Raw genomic sequence first — 16,408 nt, forward strand, 5'->3', positions numbered from 1 at the left:
GCTGCTGAGAGAGCTCAACTTCTGAAAGTTTAGTGCAAGAGCAGGAGTCGTGTTTGCAGCATGAGTCCCAGCCAACCCACAGGCACAATTACCAGATGAAAAACTTTGCAACAACTTAAGAGAAAGACTAAGAGTGAAAATCTGTGTTAAGTTTTGCCAGTGGCTTCACAGGAGTCTCATACTTTTTACCTTAAATTTTCACATAACTCATAATCACTTTTGTGAGTTCTGAAATCTAATGCACTACACATAATGCATTAAATAAACCTGCAATATGGCTTGACAGAATAGAGAAGAAAATTAATCTTTCGTGTCTCTACCCTGAAAAAGGAGTTATCCTTCCATTTGAAGAATAATTGGGAGTTTTATTTTGCTTTTCACTTCTGACAGCCATCAGTAATGGTGACGTGCATCACCTTATTACTACTTACACCATGGTGAGGGATGGAAGCCGCAAAGATTATAGCACTTTAATAAAAGAGAGACCATTTTAGTATCCATTTAATTTAAGCCATGACAGCTGAACATGGCTGGAGCAAGCCTTTGAGCAACTGACCTGCTTTTGATAGCTCTAACTATCTGTGAACACTTCTGAGAGCTGCTTGGTGAGGGAGATGAAAGAGAGGATGGCAGCCTGGTGGTAATGGGCATGGAGTCTGCAACTCTTTGTTGAAACGTCCCTTGTGAAATCTTAAAATATCCATTGCTTTTTATTACACCCACAGCGTGTAAAAGGCAGAAGGATCTTTTAATGGCCCAAATCCTTAGGAAAGGGACATGCTGTGCCTGTCACTTGACATGGGAGAGAGAAGCCTCCATGCCTGGCAGACCCCAGAACCATGTCCTTTCACAAAGCCAGGATGATTGCACACTCCTTGTTCTTATCTCGTTTTCTTCCTTCCATGGTTTCATGAAGAGAACAATGCCTGCTCTCACTATTGCAATCCCTGTGTGACCTTAACAGAAGAAAATTAATTTCTGATTCTGCTGAACTCTGTATTAGCCTTCTGCCAGCTCAGTTTGGCTTGGATTTTTCTTGCTGTATTTCTCAAAGCACAGGCTTAAGATCACCCGTTTCACCTGAGGTTTTCAAATTTTCAAGTGCCACTGAGTCAATTACAGCATTTTTAAGCTGTTACCTTCCAAGCCTTATTTCTGTGGGGTGTATTTGTTTACTTTAAAAAAGAAAAATCAGTATTTGTAGTGTTCCCTGGAGGTACCAGACTGACAAAACCCTCCCAGAGTCTGCTTCCTGACCTCAGATATGCCCATCAATGCACTCAGCACCAAGATGAGCATTTCAGCATTGTTTGTCAGATCCTGGGCCAGGGGAGGTTCAAATTGGACATCAGGGAGAATTTAATCACTGAAAGGGTGGTCAGGCATTGGAAGAGGCTACCCAGGGCAGTGGTGGAGTCGCCATCCCTGGAGGTGTCCAAGGAACACCTGGACATGGCACCCAGTGCTGTGGGCTGGGTGACGAGGTGGGGATTGGTCACAGGTTGGACTCTGTGATCTTGGAGGTCTTGGAGAGTTCCAATCTCAAAGATTCTGTGATTCTATGAAAGGCTGATGCATGCCATGAGGAGAAAGGGAATTTCAATTGATTTCTCTTCTTCTCCATAAAAACTGTCAGCCTAGGTCTCATTTATGTCTTGACTTGTCAAGTTGGATTTATTCAAGTCTACACAATCCTGGAATAGACTGAAGTTGAAGCTAGGGCTCAATGCAGTTGAGACATGGTGATAATTTTTGTCCCTACTGACAGAGGCCAAATTTGAGCGAAGACCACAGCAAAGTCTGTAGCTCTGTGTGGCTTGTGTACCTACACTCAGCCTGGGGTACAGCCTTCAAGAGTCTCTCTAGTTCCACCTTGTGTTTGATTCATATTTTCATTTGGCATACGGTGTGGGTCTCAAAACAATTCCACATGTGATACTAAAATAATTTAAATATTTTGATGGAAAGTACATATGAGAGCTAAAATCAGATTGAATATAAATCAGGAGAGTCATGGTTACATTTTTATGATTAAATTTATCATCCCAAGGGTTGGGTTTAGGTGAAGGTGGAAACCTTGAAGACAGTGATTTGTGGGAGTCCTGCTTAGGAGAGCTTAAATTTTCTTCTGTCCTAAAACTGTTATCTGGTAAAATTTGTGTTCCTCACTTGACTGCTCTTGTTTCTATCTGCAGCTCTTAATATGAGCAGGTTGTGCTTTTTGTTGAGACCATCAATATTACTTCCATTTTCCCTCCTCATGTAAACTCTTGCCAACTTTTTCATTTCTGTTTTTCATATACTTTTCACTCTTCTGAATTTTCTTGACTCAGTCAGCATTTGATAAATACCCCGACATCATCATTGTGTCCACATTCCTGCACTTTTATGTTGTGATTTGCTCGGCCCTTCCAAAGCCCTGTGCCATGAAGGTATAGTGACTGGGGTAGGGAAGCCTTTATTTCCAGAGGTACTGGAAGCTTGTGACCTAGCTAAAGCATCTTGTGCTTCTTCCCCCAAGCTTCCATTCTCTTTGGAACCCTGTATTTGTGTTGGCGATTTCTAAAAGTCTCTCTCTGGATTTGTTGCATGCAAATCAGTCAAAGGTTGGATTAGCAGTCAAAGGTTTGACTCTGTGATCTTGGAGTTTTTTCCAACCTTGATGATTCTGTGATTATACTGTTTTATGAAGTGGTCTTTTTTTTTGCTTCATCTTGTGTGTTCTTTGCTGAAAATTAAATCGGTTGCTGTAACTTCCATGAATCAGTAAATAAATTTTCAATAGATTCTATATACACTTTTCCTGCTAAATGACATTTTGCAATAGGCAAATACGTTTTGCCTGCATGATCCATTCTATACAGACTCTTCAGATCTGCTCCTTCTCTTCCATACACTGGCGTAAATTAGGGATTGCCACCTACGTAAGCCTTAGAATGAAACAGAATCAGTCTGTGTAGTTTTGTTTTAAGATCATCACTATGTTTATATTCAAATATCATGATCTTTATCACTTCATCACTGAGATTCAGTGCACATATTAAATAAAACTCTTAGACTTGGTCTCTAACTAATTACAGAAGGTGTTTTGCTCTGATATTGATTAGAAGCTGGTTTGCCCTCTCAGGGGTAAGGTGCACTTTCTAACAATAAATATGAGATGTACCTACAGACATTTAGTTACCCAAGGAGGTGATTTGAACTCAAACATTTAGCTGTGACCCAAAAATGACAACATTTTCACCATCTTTAAGGCACTAGCAAACAATTACCTATAGGATTTGGTTTTTTTTCCCCAGCCACAATATTCTCCTGTATGAGGATGGTCATGCAGTAGTCGCTGATTTTGGAGGTAAGGAGATTTTATGAAACACTTATAAATTAACCCCAAATTCTCTAAAACTAAACGTGCTGACTGAGAGGGTCCTGTGTAATTGTACTTAAGGTGGGATTTTTGTATGAGATGTGTGCCTGAGAGTAATTCTTTTTCTTGCTCTGTTTCAGAATCTCGATTTCTGCAATCCCTGGATGAAGACAACATGACTAAACAACCTGGGGTTTGTTTCTTGTTTTGTTCCACATAATTAATATCAAACATACAGGCAAGCACAGTTTAGGAGAAGAAGACATTGGAAATATGTTTGTTGGAAACTATGAACTGGTGTAGTATTTCATCTCTCTCAATGTTTCTCTGTCTTGGTTTAATTTTTTTCCTCTGTCTTTAATAGCAGAGATGAGAGAATATATAACATCTGCAGCAGAAAACAATGCTTTATAAGGTTGTCTTTGGAGCTCTATTGCCCCAATTCCTTACTAAACAGTTTTTTTTAATCCACTCTTCCCCACTCACACACACATGCTGTTGGCAGGTGGTTCCTTTTTCTAACAGGGAATTAGTTACTCAGCACTGATTCCCTTATTTCACAGTTCTTTTCTTCACAATAGCCCATTGCTCACTGTCAGATTTACAAGACAGTTGTTGTCTTCATGGGTTGGGGTCCAGATATGTCCTGTGTGTCACTCTGCAGTGGTACTCGCTGTGTGGGGAGTGGGGCTGCTGCTCAGACTAAGTCTTGCTGGGGCTTGGTGCTGTTCTGCTGAGAAAGGCTGTTCTATGAAAACTGACCTGATGGGGGCTGTCCTGCCCTGTATAGGATGCAGAGTAAGGAGCACAAGGAATCTAAAAATCCACCCTGAACCCGTCACCCCAGGGAGAGACTGGTTGCTTGTGAAGCAGCCTCAGAACTGGGGCTCTGCAGGGAGCAGCAAGACCCCAAGAGAGCAGGCCCCAGTCCAATGCAGCTATTGTCACCTTTTACTTCTGCCAGCTGGAGCAGTAGTTAATTCTTATTATGTGGCATATATGCATATATCTCTCAGACCATATGATGTGGTCTCCAGACCTTGAGCCTGGGCTTCTGTTTTTATTCTCATCCTACTGTCACAGTTAAAGCCTGCTCAGCCTGGCTCTATGGAGCTGAGATAGCACCAAGCTGATGCAGTTACATATCATACACAGTAACACACTGACTAGATTTTGCAAGTCAGGTGAAAATTTTTCCTGGCAGATTACCAATTATTTTATGGAGTGATGGAGGCAGGAAATAAGGAAACAAAGGAAAACAAACATACAAATACAGGAATAGGTGCTTGTATGAGGAAGCAAACATGGCTAATGTGTGATTGCTGTTTCCTGGTGCACAGAACCTGCGCTGGATGGCCCCTGAGGTGTTCACCCAGTGCACAAGGTACACCATCAAAGCCGATGTCTTCAGCTATGCTCTGTGCCTCTGGGAGCTGTTAACGGGGGAAATTCCTTTTGCTCACCTGAAACCAGGTAACATGCTCAATTAATTAATTTTTTTAATTTCCCTAAACTAGAGAAGTGGCTACACCATGTAATTTTAACCAATATCTTACTGAAGTGTGTTATTAAGTGCTAAGAGATTGCATTCGGTGAAAAGCACAGACCTATCCTATCTAGGTCTAGGACTAGGAACAAGACACCCTGACTACAGGCTGTTTTGTCTCTCACACGGGTGCTGGGATTGCAAAGCCATTCCTTGGTACATCTCCTTGTGTACCTCAGGACAGCACCCACAAACCGGTGGGGAGGGGGGTGTACAACAGCAGAGCAACATCTCCAGGGCTGCACTTGGCACTCCTGAGATTCTGACCCCTGGACGTCTGACAGGAGTTGTTGGAGGTCATGAGCACTGCAGGACGTGGTCAGAGCCAGCATGGGTAAGGAGCAAGGGTTCAGCCCCCTCTGCCAGTGAGACCCTCACTGCTGTCTGACCTGTGACCAGAGGTGGGCCTGTGGCCATGGTGATGGGCATCTCACTCTGCTCTCGGGCTGATTGGAAAAGCCTCCTTTAACCTCCAGCCTCCACACAACCTCCTTTATTCGTAGGTGGGATGGCTCAGCGTTTCCACACCTGCTGGGTGTCTCAGCAGTGGGAAGGTGTGCTCCCAGGATCCCTGTGACCGCCGGTGCTAACGGGTGTCTGTCCCTTGCAGCGGCGGCGGCGGCGGACATGGCGTACCATCACATCCGCCCGCCCATCGGCTACTCCATCCCCAAGCCCATCTCCGCCTTGCTGATGAGGGGCTGGAACGCCTGTCCTGAGGTGAGTGCCCCCGGCAGCTCCGACTGACACCCCCAAAATCACAGTTTCCGTGGGAAGGGTCACTGCAGAAAGTGCCCTGGCAGATAATGGGGCGTGTCAGGAAATACAGGAGAGTTGGTGAATTGAGGAGGAAATTAAGTTAACATTTAGCCTTTCAACAAAACTTAATTAATCATGTAATTCTGACTAAGAATTGAGCTGTTACAGATGAGTAGAAAATTCCTTGCTGCTCTCAGATTTTTGTAAGGAACAGGTAGTGACAGCATGTAACACACATTCATTTTAAATTTATTGATATTAAAGTGTTGACGTAAGCAAGCACTGAGATGGGTGCAGTCCCTGTGTTTTGTCAGCATTCCTACAGCCACTTAGCCCCTAAAAGGAGAAACCATCTTTTCAGAGTCCCAGCACAGTTTGCTACCCATCAGTGCAACTCCAATGTCACCTCATCCTGCCAGTGTTTTAGGGCTTCAGGACAGAACTATAAAACAATTGATACCTCAATCAGTCCATGGATGGACAGAACTTTGCACAAAATGTGAGAAAAAACTTGTCAAAATTATTTTTATTAAAGGTTTTTTGCTACTGTTCTTTATTAGGCTTTATTTAGCTTTACTAAAGGTCTTTTGTTATCATTTGTTAGGGGAAAATAGTAAGTTTTGGGGCTCAACAAGTGTTCACAGGTCAAAATAGTCCACAAGGTCTGCTTAGTTTAAAGAAAAAAAAGGCAGAAAATAGAGTATACCTGGAGGGGTTTTTCTGGATGGCCATGAAATGCCTCCAAATTAGAAAATGTATCCTTTTATTTGTCTTTAATTTCATTCAAGGCTCATCCCAGCTGAAAACAAGTTCCCATGTGCCATGTCCCTGTTTCTATTTATCAGGTACTTGAACATCTGTTTCCCAGAAACTTTTGAAAGCAGCTGTTTCCAAAGGCAAACTGGTGATTAGAAGATTAGCAGCATCTCCTGAGAAGCCTTTTTCATTGGCTAATTGGATTTGTGAGCTTTAATTAGAGACAGAGAATTTGCCATAAGGCCTAGGGCTGAGCTCTGTAAAGAAGTAAACATTTTAGTTTTATTAAATGCAACTCTGAATTTATGGCCATTCTTCCATTATCTCCAGTGGGCAAATCTGATGGATTCTGATCAAGTTCCACTGGCAGTGACAGGGCTTGTCACATGCAGTAAATGAGTATGAACACTTTGTAAATTGGAGCTCAGGGACATACTACTGTTTTTTTAACCAAACTCTTTTACAGAAGGAACCACTGAGATCATCTCACAGTCAGGTTTGTGCCCAGTCATCCAATGGGATCTCCCTTCTTCCCACCAGTCTTCCCTCAGCTAACAGGAGGAGCCAGCTTGGAGGACTGTGTGTCTCTGGGAAGGGCTCCAAGTCCAGAGGGTGGGTTTTGCCAAGGTCGTTTTTCACACTGCTGTCCTAGGAGTAAGTTACTCATAGCAGGGCTTATGGAGCCCAAGGTTCTTGTAGGACCAGTGTCGTCCCAATGTGTTTTTCCAAGTGAAGGGTCTCAGTGCAGTGGCAGCAGAGCAACTGGATCAGTCACAAGAGCAGAAGGCTTTAAAGACTAGCTGAGGATGGCATCACCCAAGGGACTGACACATGTCCCTGGGGCAATCCTGTCCCTGCCCCAGCTTGTCCCACCCGTGGAATGGCTGGTTGGAGGCACCAGGAGGAACCCACAAGTTCTGCATCCTGGCTCTCAGACCAGCCCCTGCTGCTCCCCTGGTCAGCCACCAGCATGGAGAGCACACACTCTTCTCCCTCCCTTTCCTGTGGACACAAACAAGTCTGTGGGAGTGAAAATGGACACATCATGTTCTTCCTACCCTTCTGAGAAAGCAAAGCCCAGTTTGTTACTGTGCTTTCTCGCAAAGGGATAAAACTTGGAGCCTCATTTGTGTGTGTTATCCCTCTGATGCCACTCATGGATGAGAGGGCTGCTATCACTCCTGGACTGGAGGACTTCTGGGACAGCTACAGGGCTTTGTCCCAAAGCCCTTAAATCACATCTACCTCTTGCAGGCAGTTCTGTTGAGAATGATGTGATGGGAATGTGGAGCTTGTTTAGCAGTTACCTCATTAAGGTATTCTCAGCCCTTCCCTATCAAACAGTGCTGTAGGTGCTGCTGCAGTCACACCTGAGTTTCCTGGGAAGGCTGAACTGTGAACTGGGACAGGACATTGATAGGCAATAAGAGATGGAGGGCTACTTGTCATTCCTCTCAGTTGCCCAATCCTGTCCCAAGCCACATGAGGCATGCAGATAGAGACACCTGCCCAGGAGTGGGTTGGGCAGGCAGTGTGGAGCAGCCATGGAGAGATGCAGGTACATGGACGAGGGAGGGAGGAGGATGGCCATACAGGCAGGTTGGCCAGGAACTTGTCTGCTGCTCATCACTGCTGTTGCTGTGTCCAAAGTCCTGTTCATGGGCAAAGAGAAGGTCAACCTGAAGAGCAGAGCCACTAATTTATTGATAGTACTTTTGTGATCTAGTAATTATTAGCTCAAATTTAATTGTTACAGAAAAATAGATGATTTGCAGTTAAAGTTCATATGCACACTCATCTGCATGTTGTAGCTCAGCACTGACCTTGCAGTTTTCATCAGATTCCCGGACTGACAGCTATGCCATGAAATTCGGAGAGGGGAAATGCTGGGGACTGTGACTGATCCCTTCCCTGTGTGTCAATCTAATCACATCAGATCTGCCCCCTTCCATTTTTAACCCAGCTGTGGTTTTCCTGTTGTCTTCACAGGGGAGACCAGAGTTTTCAGAAGTCGTCACAAAGTTAGAGGAGTGTCTGTGCAATATTGAGGTAAGGACCTGGCTCCCAGCGGGAAAGGTCTGTGTGTGTACAAGCAGATGGGAGTGCAAGTGGGGACAGGGACAGTGGCAGCAGCTGAGGACAGCGGTGGCTTTGGAGCTGCTGGAAAAGTCCAAGGAAAAGTGGGATACAACTTATGAGAGAGAGATGAGAAAGGACTTGTAAATATGCCATAATGGTACCTTTATTTTTTTTAACCCAGTTAATGTCTCCAGCCTCCAGCAATAGCAGCGGGTCCCTGTCTCCCTCCTCCTCCTCGGACTGCCTGGTGGCCCGGGGCGGTCCTGGGCGCAGCCACGTCGCCGCACTGCGCAGTCGCTTTGAGCTGGAATACGCCTTGAACACGCGAGCGTGTGCTGCCTGGTCACAGGGGTGCGTGCGAGTCACCGCGGGGCCCACGGGACGCAGAGGGGCTCTGGAAGGCTCCCACTGAGATGACTGAAGGAAAGAAGTAGGCTGTGCTGCTGGGAGGTGGTGTGGCAGGACCAGGAGAGAGCACCTCCAGCCCTGTGCCATCACCTGTGTCCCTCACAGAGCCCAGGCTGCCATTGGGAGGGCAGCGGGGAAAGGTGAAAGCGTCCCTGCTGAGAAGGGAGGGGACAGATGGACAGACAGAAAGACAGAATCCAAAGCCTTCCAGCAGGTACAGAGGCAGGAGACAACTATGTAAGGAGGAGCCTCACAGAGGGTTGTGGGAGTCAGCATTGCTGTGACTGTTCCTACCAGGGTATATCCTAAAAACTGTGTATCACTCATTTCATGCCCACGGAATGGTAAGAAGAACTCCTGATGTTTTTTAAGGCAGGGACACACATGGGTTCTCTATAGTATTGTACCATTAAGTAAATACCTGAGGTATTATACCCTACCAGTGGGAGAACTGATTTCAAGGGCAAACATAGCAACTCTTACCTCTAGGATCAGGGGTGAACAACATGTTGGCTGGACAGTGGGTTTGGTCCATGACTGGAAGATAATTCCACGATCTTCCTTGCCTGAGAAATGTATCACCTTTTAGCAGTGACCTATAAAATACATGTCAATAACCCTGGATTGATGCCTGGAATTGCTTCCAAGATGGCAATCCAGAGACAGTTGCAAAGCCCCAAACAGGGTATTTGAGGGCAGTTACTCTGAGAAGGGTAACTGGGTGCCAGTGTGCCTGGGGGCCGTGGTCTCGTTTCATGATTTATTCTTGCTGTGAACTGCTGTGGCTGGGCCCCAGGCTGATGTCTCATGGTACTGTTCTTTCCTTCCACTCTGGAAAAAATGTTCTCATGGTCTGGAGATGTGTCATCATCAGTTGTACCTAAACTGACGCCTCCTGTTTAAATTGCAGCACTGGGCAACCCCCTTCTCAGGGCCTGTCTCTGGATGATATGAGAAGGAACTTCCAGTACCCACCCGTGGACAAAAACGGTGAGCTACCGCTGAGTGCTCCTCCGAGCTCGCAGAGCAGTGCCCCTGGTTATTCTGCTGGCACTGCAGGGAGGGGGCTGGGCAGCACCGCTGCTGTGCCAAGCTGCAGGCAGCTCTCTCTCTGCGCCTGGCAGGGTACGTGTCGGACCCCTTGAGCACCATGAGGTTCCACTCCTGCGGCAGCAGCAGCAGCTTTGAGGACAGCAGCTGAGGGAGGGACCATCCACGTGGCACCAGCCCAGCCATCGACCTGCAGCTCCCGCTGAGCGTCACGCTGACATCCCTGGACTGAACAGCTTTAGTGTTGATGGCAAATGTCCCTGCCTTGCATTCTGCTTTTGCATCTCCCTCAGCTGACCTGCCCAAGGGCTGGGCTTGGTGCTGTGCTGCTGTTCTGCATCATGGGAATGTTGCATTTTCATCCTGGGTACTGATAATGCAATGAGATGAAAGTAAAGAGACATGAGTTATATTCTAGAGCTCTGAGGTAGGATGCCCTTAGCTTGGACGGCCCTGAGGCAGGGGGCAGTCAGCCCACCCTTGCTGGGAGGTACCTGGGAACCACCAGCTCCATCCCCAATAAGACAAGGAACAGCTTGTAAGCCTCACCTGTGGCAGCCCAGTTGTTCCTGCTCACAGGTTCTGAACCAGACCTGGTTTGTTTTTGAGTTCCCCACAGGCCCAGACACATCCTGTGTCCCATTTCCTGCTCTGTGGGTTGATGCAGCTCCCCAGCACAGCAGCCCCAGCCCCAGCTCATCAGGGCCCTGACCCTGGGGTACTGTACTGGTCGCTGAGAACACACACATATCTGGATGCCCACCTTCCCTGAACTCCTCCAGACATCTGTGTTTTCCTATCCACTTGGTTTGGTTTGAGGGATTGTTTCTCCCAAAGAGTGTAAGCTTTTCTTCAGATGTTTACTTACAAAAAGCAACACAGGAACTTCAAAACAAACTTTTAACCAGAAGGAAATTGTGTAAAATTATGTCACAAACATTAACACAGTGCAAAGTGGCATTTTTGACTTGAAGTAAACCATGATGTCAGGATGCCATCATGCTGGGTGCCCAGTGCCACCAATAGGCCCTGCAGCAGCAACTCTGACCATGGGGCATTAAAAAAGAGAACAGAGGCAGGGTAGCAGAAGTTGAACTCTTCCTCTCAAAGTGATTACAGAGTTAATTGCACTGTTATTTTCTGGGGTCTTTTTTCAAATTAACAAAATTTATCTGTAATACCGTATGTGGACAAGGCAGAGCTGCCTTCCTGGCTGAGTGGGAATCAGTACTTACCATTGCTGGGCAGGGTGCTGTGGATGTTATTGAGGATGTTGTTTTTCTACAGCCATGATCCCCGAAGCAGGTCTGCAATGAGGCCTCGAGCACTGTGATAGACACGAACTGTGACTGTATGGTGGGCTCTGACGATGCTTCTGACATGCCTGCTGTTACTTCCATAGTCCTAAAGCAATAAAAATGGAGAAGATTTCACTAAATAAAGCTTAGAGGTCATTTTCCATTTGTTTTGTTTCACTTGCTGAGAAGTTGAATGGGGAGAAGCTGTAAGTGCAGCTCTGTCACAGCTCTCCCACCAGCAGCCCCTGGTACCAGTCCGTGGTTACCGCTGCTCCCCTGGGCTCATGTCTCAGGGGCAGTTCCATTTACACCAGCAGCTGCTGGGACAATGGAAATGTCAGAATGAATACATAGGAAAGCCTGGGATGGGGCTCACAAGGTGATCTGCTGGATCCTGTCCACAATCTCCTGGCCCAAGAAGTCACAAGATTTCCATGGAAGGGGCTGAACAAGAGGAAATACAAAGCTCCAGCAAACCAGAACAAAACAACATCCAGATTTATCTACAACTGGAGGAAATCTGTTGTACTCTTTCTAGAAGTACAAGTACGGTGCAGTTTGCATGCTGTGACAGAAGACGGGCAGAGCAGAAGGGAGAAGGTGCATCCGGGATGCTGATGAAAATTCCCTACCTGACTAATTGGCCAGATGATAATCTGCTCCCCATGGCACAGCTACAGAAGCACAGGCAGGGAATAGGCTGATGAAAGAGGATGGACAGAGATTAGGTCTCATTCCTTGGTCTTGCATAGGCCAGAAACACCAATGGTGCAGAAAGGATCGATTGTCATATCTGAAAAATCAGCTCTAGCACTAAGATTCTTTTTCAACAGGGATTTTTTTCTTACAAATACCTCTGCATTCTGTCTGTAATTCCCTTGCCTAAAGTAACCATGCAGTGACTCTGCATTTAGTGACTGGGCCTGAAAACCAGAAACTAAACTGGATTAGAGAAACAAAAACGGAGCAAGGAAGCAGTCTTCATGTGCATTAATACCTCTGTGTACTCACTGATACCTGAGCTGCTGGTGTCATCCCTCAGCACCTTCTCAGAATACGTCAGAGGGGAACACATGGGAACGACAACAAAAAAAATCAGAAGGCAAACTTTTTTAGTTTCAAAGGCTCTTTACTAAGACAAGTGCTTGCAAATAATTTTAATATTAATTAAAATTACTGGTTCCTTGAAGGAAACAATGTCTTAGTTAATTGCTCTCTACAGAAGAAAATCAGGCTCGGGGGGAAAACGTGTTTCATAGGCATAGGAGTGATCAGTTAGTAAACAAACAAAAACTCTGAAAAATGTAAATGAGTAGAACATGTTCCAAAGCAGTTTGTGGGAGTGAAAGTAGCCTGTGCTGTTCCCAGAGAAGCCTGAGGAGCCCAGCATACTGAAATATTTACCAAGAATGAGATGCTAAGAGGATTCTTACCTTGCTTTGGAGACCTGCCAGTGCCTGGCAGCTGTAGTGATATTTTAAATTGTTTAACATTATCAGCAACAGGTGATCTAGATTAAAATAATCTGGTGTCTAACCAGACAAGGATTTGGACAGCAGCCAGAAGTGAGCTCAGCATCCCTGCAGCAGGTCCCGACATCCCTTGGCACACCATAGCACAGGACAGCCAGCACAGCACAGGAGTGTTGGCACAGCATGGCATACAACAGCCAGCATGGCATGGAACAGGAGTGCTGGCATGGCATGGCATGGCATGGCATGGCACGGCACAGCACAGCACAGCACAGGACAGGACAGCCCAGAACATCCAGGACAGTACAGGAGAGCCAGGACAGCACAGAAGAGCTGGCTCAGCACAGAAGGGCTGCCTCAGAGGCTCAGCCCCAATGGGCAGGCAGAGGGTTCGGTCATGCTTGGTTTGTACAGCTGAGCCTCAAAACCACTCATGTAATTCCCAGCCAGGAAACCCACCTTGCAGACCTTGTTTCAGACAGATGGATGAGCTGCCCATGGTGTCCACACCCAGTGTCCTAGGTGGTGTCTGTGAGTCACCATTCCTCATCTCTGCCAGCAATGGCAGGGCTTGGTGCCCAGTTCCAGGAGCTGGACTTTAAACTTTTCCCGTCCTGTGTCCGCAGTGCACAGCCGGCATGGTTTTGAACTGATTAAATGCACCTCTTCAGCTGTGGAAAGTCACCAGGGTCCAGCTGTGTGAGACACATCTGAGGCACAACCATCAGCAGCCAGTGACAGGCAATTGAAAATACCTGACACTTCAGGGAGTTAAAAAAGCCTTCCTGATGAGCAAAGAATGAGTTTTGCCCATGGCAACACTGTTGGATAGTTTGCTTTGCTCACATATGCTCACTTTAATAATTAGTCTTTTTTTCTTTTTGCTACACATCTTGTTTTTCCCTAAATGCAACGTACTTTTCACTTTGAAGTTAATTACTAATTAGCACCATATAGGAGAGCAGAAAGGACCATGGGAAGCATTTCCAAATATATACAATTACCCATTTCCATGGTTTGGCTTATTACCAAACTTCTGCCTGCTCAAATGACAGGGACACTAATGTTTTGGAATTCCACATACGTGCTCCTAACCGCAGGATACTTCCCCCCAACTGTTACAATCACACACGTAAGTGTCACTTACAAGTATTTCAAGAATGTTAAATAATGAACTATCAGCATTCCAGTTCCTTATAATCACACTGCTCTGCTCATCAGGGCCTTCTCTGATGCCCTGGGTCTCCTGCAGCCCCAGAGGGGCTCCCAGGGAATCCCCGCAAAGGCAAATCCCTGCATCCCTCTCTGTCTTTGATCATCTGTAAACCTGGAATTGCCACCCGTGTGTCCGAATGCCCAGGTGCAGCCATGCCCGCAGCCCTGGGCATGAGCTTTACAGGCGTACCTGCACAAGGCAGCTTTAGTGGCACAAACACTCAGCCCAACATCAGTCAGCCCACTGGCAAGCAGAGACAGACACTGAAGCCCAAGCCCTGCTGCACGGGCAGAGGTTGGAATAACCATTGGCACAAACTGAAGGAGCTGCAGAGACTGGTACAGGTATTTAATAGACCTGAGTGAACGTGCAGGTGTGGGTATGTACACAGAAAACACAGCCCTCTGAGACAGTCCTTAGCACGAATGCAGGCAGACTGAACATACAAATGCAACCATCTCTAGTACAGGAACATCTCTAGGAGGAAACACACAGCAACCACTTGATCACATTTGAGTTTCCAGTTCCATGTATATTGATCTAAAGTGACTCACAGCACCAATCCACTCAAAATTCCACTAATTCCAGTGTCTTTTCCCTACTTGTAAATGCAGCTGCAGTCCCCTACTGTGTGGGGCTGAGTCTGCTGCATCCACCAAGTTTAGAGTGCCTAGAGGCTGCTGCACACCCAGCCCCAGATGCCCAGCCCAAAAGGATCTTAAGGGGCCCCAGTGTTGCCAGAGGTGGAGCAGAGCTGAGAAGAGCCCTGGGCAGCAGAGATGGGCAGCCAGCACCAGGCTGAGACAACTCTAAACTGACCACCCCCCTCCTGGCAGCCTCAGCTGAGGTGCCGTGGACCGCTCCTGAGTGATTCCAGCAAAAGCAGAAGGCCAGGCTTTATGCATTTACAAATACTTGTTAGAATTGTTCTGATTTGACAACTTTCAACAGCATTTCAAATGCCCTGAAGTGTGGCCAGCAGCAAGCCTGGACCCCCAAGGAGAGGAAAGCCCCGCAGACGCCTCCTGGCACAGGGGGCACTGCGCATGCAAGAAGGCTCCCTTCCCCTAACATGGGGCAGGGAAGCTCCCAGGCTAAAAGCCCTGCCCGCCTGCAGGAGAAAGTGGTGCCTGGTGGAGGAGGGGAAGTTCAATCAGTCCAGTATTTCTCTGGTTTTCAAGAAAAACAAGCGAGACAGCGGTGGAACAATCCTTGTGATGAGCGTCTCCCTCATTCCAAAGGAGTGCTGTTTCCTGGGCTGGCAAACACAAGCTTGAGTTGTCTGCTGCACGCTGAGGAGCTGCTCCAAGGAAACGTGACAGTGGTTGTGGTACTCAGAGAGTGAACAGAGGAGTGACATCCCAACCCGCACAAACCCACAGCAGGCTGAGCGCATGTTGCAGGACACAACACTGAGGAGCTGCAGAAAAAGCTCAGAGCAGAGTTTCTTCCCCATCCTGAGGCTGTTCCGAGGACACGATGACTAGGTCTGGGTTCGCACCGTCCTACAAAACAATGACCAAACGTCACAGAAAACGTGCTGAACTCGGAGCTACTGAGGTACTGCTGTGACATCTCCTACGAGGCGAGGCCAGAGTAACAGGGAAGCCGAGTGCCCCCAGGCCTCACCCAATGCCACCAGAACTGCGACACGCTGGGTACGGGGAGCTGCTCTGCACGGCCGGAGGGGAGAGAGGGCGGAGGGGCTGTGAGAATTAGTGCCACAGCAAAGGGATTTGCACGGGATTTTGGGAACAGGAAAGAATGCGGAAACCGCCACCCAAAAGGATTTATCATCCCTTGACCCAGCTACCATCAGCAGACATTTAAGTAATGGATAAGGAATAGGAGGAGGCGGTGCAGCCTCTGTCTCTGACGCGAATCAGCCTCGGGACTGCTGGGACAGCGGCTGAGCCACGCAGGACTCACCTGACGGGGACTGCGGCTCCTGTCGCCCACGTCGGCGGCTCCCAGGCCACCTGGGCTCCCTCCGCCGGGACTGTCCTTCCTCTGCTCCCCGGCTCCAGCGGCGCTCCCTGCACTCGCCGAGACATCCGCCACCTCGCTCTCTCTCGTGTTTTCACAGGGGCTTGCCTGTTCCCCCTCGGCTTTCACTCTTGCCTGCTCCATCCCCTCCTCCTGCCGCCCGTCCTTGCCCCGCGCTGTCCCTGTCTCTGGAGCTGCCAGGAGCTGTGGCTGGGTGCCCAGGCACAGTCCCTCGCCTCCTGTGAACCCTTTCCCCCTCGGTTCCCCTCCTCCATCCCCATGGGCAGGGGTGCTCGGGAAGGTTTCTGCAGTCGGCTCTTCCCTCAGCGACATTGTTCCAAGCACCTCTCGGTGCCGTGGGGACACGAGCCGCACTGCGCCCCACTCCCGCTCCGCCTCGCACTGGCCCTCGACTGCCGCCGGCACTGGTCCCCTTCCCTCGCACCCTACTGCTGCCTCCTGGTTCACCTCTCG

General features: G+C 47.7%; 2 protein-coding genes across 2 annotated transcripts in view; one reads left to right on the forward strand and one right to left on the reverse strand.

Annotated features, from left to right (window-relative positions):
• LOC309576007 (serine/threonine-protein kinase TNNI3K) overlaps positions 1–10,113 on the forward strand; it is a gene marked incomplete at both ends in the record, with an annotated part of 33,681 nt that extends 23,568 nt beyond the window's left edge. Inside the window, 8 exons of the mRNA XM_082286923.1 lie at positions 3,300–3,352; positions 3,505–3,557; positions 4,705–4,837; positions 5,521–5,630; positions 8,415–8,474; positions 8,686–8,855; positions 9,823–9,902; positions 10,037–10,113. Of these exons, the coding sequence (XP_082143049.1) occupies positions 3,300–3,352; positions 3,505–3,557; positions 4,705–4,837; positions 5,521–5,630; positions 8,415–8,474; positions 8,686–8,855; positions 9,823–9,902; positions 10,037–10,113 (736 nt within the window). The remainder of the gene's footprint in view (positions 1–3,299; positions 3,353–3,504; positions 3,558–4,704; positions 4,838–5,520; positions 5,631–8,414; positions 8,475–8,685; positions 8,856–9,822; positions 9,903–10,036) is intronic.
• Positions 10,114–14,129: 4,016 nt separating this feature from the next.
• On the reverse strand, positions 14,130–16,389 carry LOC309576195 (uncharacterized protein). Its single transcript, XM_082287309.1, has 2 exons — positions 15,878–16,389; positions 14,130–15,453 (listed from the first exon to the last, which is right to left on the reverse strand). Exons 1-2 carry the CDS (start codon positions 16,265–16,267, stop codon positions 15,382–15,384), a joined length of 462 nt encoding a protein of 153 aa, XP_082143435.1. The 5' UTR covers positions 16,268–16,389; the 3' UTR covers positions 14,130–15,381.
• Between the last annotated feature and the right edge of the window lie 19 nt (positions 16,390–16,408).

This window comes from Coloeus monedula, assembly GCF_965178545.1.
Source record: "Coloeus monedula genome assembly, chromosome: 9".
In the NCBI taxonomy this organism is placed as follows: Eukaryota; Metazoa; Chordata; class Aves; order Passeriformes; family Corvidae; genus Coloeus; species Coloeus monedula.